The following is a 3,371-nucleotide window of genomic DNA, read 5'->3' on the forward strand; positions in this document are numbered from 1 at the left end:
TCGTATTGGTTACTTATATACACTGAACACGTTCCAAGAGTTTACTTGCCTTTTGCACTCAAATTCTTGGAATCTTGCTGCTTAAAATAGAAGCTCCGGTGATCAAGTGATTTGTAATGGTTTTTCGCATACACATCCGCCCAGACCACATTAAAACCTTCCCGGCATTTTGTCCATTCATCTTGTTTCTGCTTCAATCGAGTTAGAATTACAGGAAGAGCAGAGGCTGGATTCTTACGTATCATGTCTGTCACGTCAAGACCATGGTCACCATAAAGCCTCTCTATGCACCTTAAATTTAGGGCTGTAGTAAGTCAATAAGAAAATGGCAAGTGTAAGACAAAGAGATGAGGGCTCAAAGATAAGGGAAGAGTGATGGAAAGGAGAGAACTATAATTACTCAAATAAGTCCCAGGGAAATAAACGCCTACACACCTGTTAAGTGGTCTTCAATCCGGAAGGAGCCCTCGAGACTTATTTTCTTCTCAATGATGATATTCAACAATTCTTCTGTACTTTTGGCAGCAGATCCCACAGATTCCAACAACATATCTAACTCAAATCTATATCAGCAAACAAGTAAACAACAATTATAACATACAAATTACTTAAGACTACAAAGCTATCATAAGAGTACTACTTCTTGTAAACATACCTATCATCTTCACATCTAAACAAGCTTTCTTCATACTGGTTTCTGCGCATGTGTTTAAAAGAGTAGTCTTCACTTCCTGAAGTGACAGAAACCCAGTGATCATTTAACACAGCAGCTCCTGATTTTTGTCTGTGGCGCACCGACGGTGTCGGATACTGCAAATGAGGTATAATAGTAAGTACATTTCAAATGCCACAGATGCAATATAGAACTCTGAAAATCTTATTACATCTGGAGGGAGGAGCCGGTAGCTAGGAGTGCAGCGCTCACAATCGGATAGATCAAGCTCTTGAATAGATTTCCCCATGTACTTGTCCTTGGATCGCTCCTTTTCCTTAGCAGCCTCAAGGTCGCGTTTGTGCTCTCTTTCTTTTTCCTCCCCCTTAATTGACCTAGATACTTGTTCTTCACAGCTAAGTGATTCTGCAGCAAGTGTAACAAGAAGAGTTAGTAATATTCCCCTATAACGTAGAAGAGATATGCATACATATAGACAAGAAGGCGAGACACAGTTGCATACTTTTGCTCATAACGCCAGCGAGGTGCTGGAAACCGTCTGCAAAAAGGATGATGATCAGAAACAGCTAGATAACCTGTTTAGTGAAAAAGACAGTAGGCAATCATAAATACCAATACTCTCACAACGTTCGAAGAACTGATTGAACTCATCCATGAGATCAGGGAATTTTCCAAGTAGATCTGAAACCTAAAAAAATGAAAGAGAGTGGAGTTAAGAGAAAATCTACGTCAACACCAAAGCTATTTGTAGACCTACCAAATTCTGCAGATCTTTCTTTTGGATAATTCCCTTGCTAAATATATTGAGACACCTCAAGAATGACTGGTAATCCTCTTGACTGCATAATCTCTCCTTGACTTTCTCACAAAACACAAATGCTTGGTTGCACATGCCTAACACAATGAAAGTACGTACAAAACAAATCATATTGTAAGTATCATAAAAAAAACAAAAGACCAGATGCACCAGAACATACCTGTTGACTAAAAAATCAACATTTTATACTATTCACATAATTTAAGTCAATCCATCAACTTAAATATTGGACATGATGATAGACTGAAAGTTTAGAGATGTTTTAGCATGTGCATGTCATTACTTCCTCTATAGAGCACCGAAATTTTGGAGCCTTAATAACAGAAAAGTTGTTGGTTCTACATATAACTAACAGTCGCTTACTTTTTAGATTGTTTTTCTCAGAATTCGAAGCAGGACCAGAATAAGCTTCAAAACCCTCAGCTTTTCGAGATGACTTCCTTTTCTCTGAAAAATGTTGCAAGTTATCTTGCTCTGCTTCTCCATCTTTCAAATCACGGCTTCTCCTTTCTCTATTATCCTTATCAACACGTTTCCTCTGATCTCTGTGCATTTTAACCGTTGCTTTATCATCATTAAGGTCAGAACGGTCAACACTATGATCACGGTCACCCCAAGAAGCAACAACCCTTTCTCGTCGACGATCCTGATGATAGAAAACGTATCAGCTCAGAGAAGAGAGACATGAAAACAATAACAGAACCAGGAAAAAAAGTAACCAATGCCATACCTTCTCCATAAACATTCTACGCACAAGAGGAGGGCCAGATCTTCGGTCATCATACCGTTGGGCCTGACTCCGGAGTAACTGGGCTGCTGTATGAGGGGCCAATGAGTCTGGCAAAAACCTAGTAAACTCTTCAAGCAAATCCGAGTGGTCCTCAAAAAGAGTAGAAACCTAACAAACAGATATAAGAGCTATAAATATAGAGAAATTTTAACTTCAGTGTGATATAGTAACTTCAGTGTGACATTACCTCATTGTACACCTCAGTGATGTCCTTATTATCCTTCCGATACATATTTAAGATGTCCAGGAAAGACCTATAGACAAGTTCATCGTGCTGGAACCGTTTCTGCAGTGTTGAGAAAGAGAGAGATACAATGAGACACTAGGTGTAAGGGCACTTTAAATGATAAACAACATACGAAAAAGAATTGTCCTTTGACCTTAATTTTATTTACAAAACTTATGGCTTCTTCAAATTCAACAGTTTTCCTTGGTGGAGCCTCTTCTTCTTCTTCATCAAGTGTAATTTCAAACCCCTTGGGCAAAAACGTATTAAACCCAAAAATCAAATTGTTATGCCCCTTAAACAACTCCTTGACTCGTGCAATCACACCAGATGTATCGGTCCTGTAAAATGCAAGATGAAGAATGATTCTAGATGCATCAGACAAAAAAAAAGATTCAATCTTAATAGGAAAGAAAGATCAAACCTTTGTGCCTTAAAGTCTTTCATAACCTCAAGAAACATATCATATTTGTCCCTTTGATCTTGAAACATCTCCTTAACTTCCTTTAAGTAGGTCAAAGCATCATCGGTTGTCAATTTCTGAGTGTTGATTCCGCCGTCAGCAATGCTATCTCCTCCAGTTCCACCGCTTCCAGGTACTGGAGATTGTCCATATCTGCGCCAAAACAAGCTCTAAATCACTTGGTACATTCCGTTCAAAGAACCCAGAAATCAATAAAAAGAGTTTAAGATAGGCTTGAACTAAAAACTAGACTCCCCTGATCTAAATGCCAGAAAATTGAATGGGATGAAAAACTAAAGTTTCTTAAACCAAGCAATAAGAAAAGTTCACAAACCTCACAAATCAAGATTAGTAAACTTGACCAGTTTCACCTAGAAAATTCAAAGACTTTTTTTTTTTTTT

General features: G+C 38.2%; 1 protein-coding gene across 2 annotated transcripts in view; it reads right to left on the reverse strand.

The window, feature by feature from the left end:
- LOC104709142 (paired amphipathic helix protein Sin3-like 2) overlaps positions 1-3,371 on the reverse strand; it is an 11,691-nt gene that overhangs the window by 7,320 nt on the left and 1,000 nt on the right. For both annotated transcript variants that reach the window (XM_019228271.1, XM_019228270.1), the window contains exons 3-14: positions 2,931-3,122; positions 2,661-2,847; positions 2,468-2,566; positions 2,221-2,388; positions 1,854-2,136; positions 1,431-1,567; positions 1,286-1,361; positions 1,176-1,211; positions 885-1,078; positions 656-810; positions 436-563; positions 292-304 (exon numbers count right to left, since the gene is read on the reverse strand). In XM_019228271.1, coding sequence (XP_019083816.1) covers positions 292-304; positions 436-563; positions 656-810; positions 885-1,078; positions 1,176-1,211; positions 1,286-1,361; positions 1,431-1,567; positions 1,854-2,136; positions 2,221-2,388; positions 2,468-2,566; positions 2,661-2,847; positions 2,931-3,122 — 1,668 coding nt within the window. The remainder of the gene's footprint in view (positions 1-291; positions 305-435; positions 564-655; positions 811-884; positions 1,079-1,175; positions 1,212-1,285; positions 1,362-1,430; positions 1,568-1,853; positions 2,137-2,220; positions 2,389-2,467; positions 2,567-2,660; positions 2,848-2,930; positions 3,123-3,371) is intronic.

This window comes from Camelina sativa, chromosome 8, assembly GCF_000633955.1.
Source record: "Camelina sativa cultivar DH55 chromosome 8, Cs, whole genome shotgun sequence".
Taxonomy (NCBI): domain Eukaryota; kingdom Viridiplantae; phylum Streptophyta; class Magnoliopsida; order Brassicales; family Brassicaceae; genus Camelina; species Camelina sativa.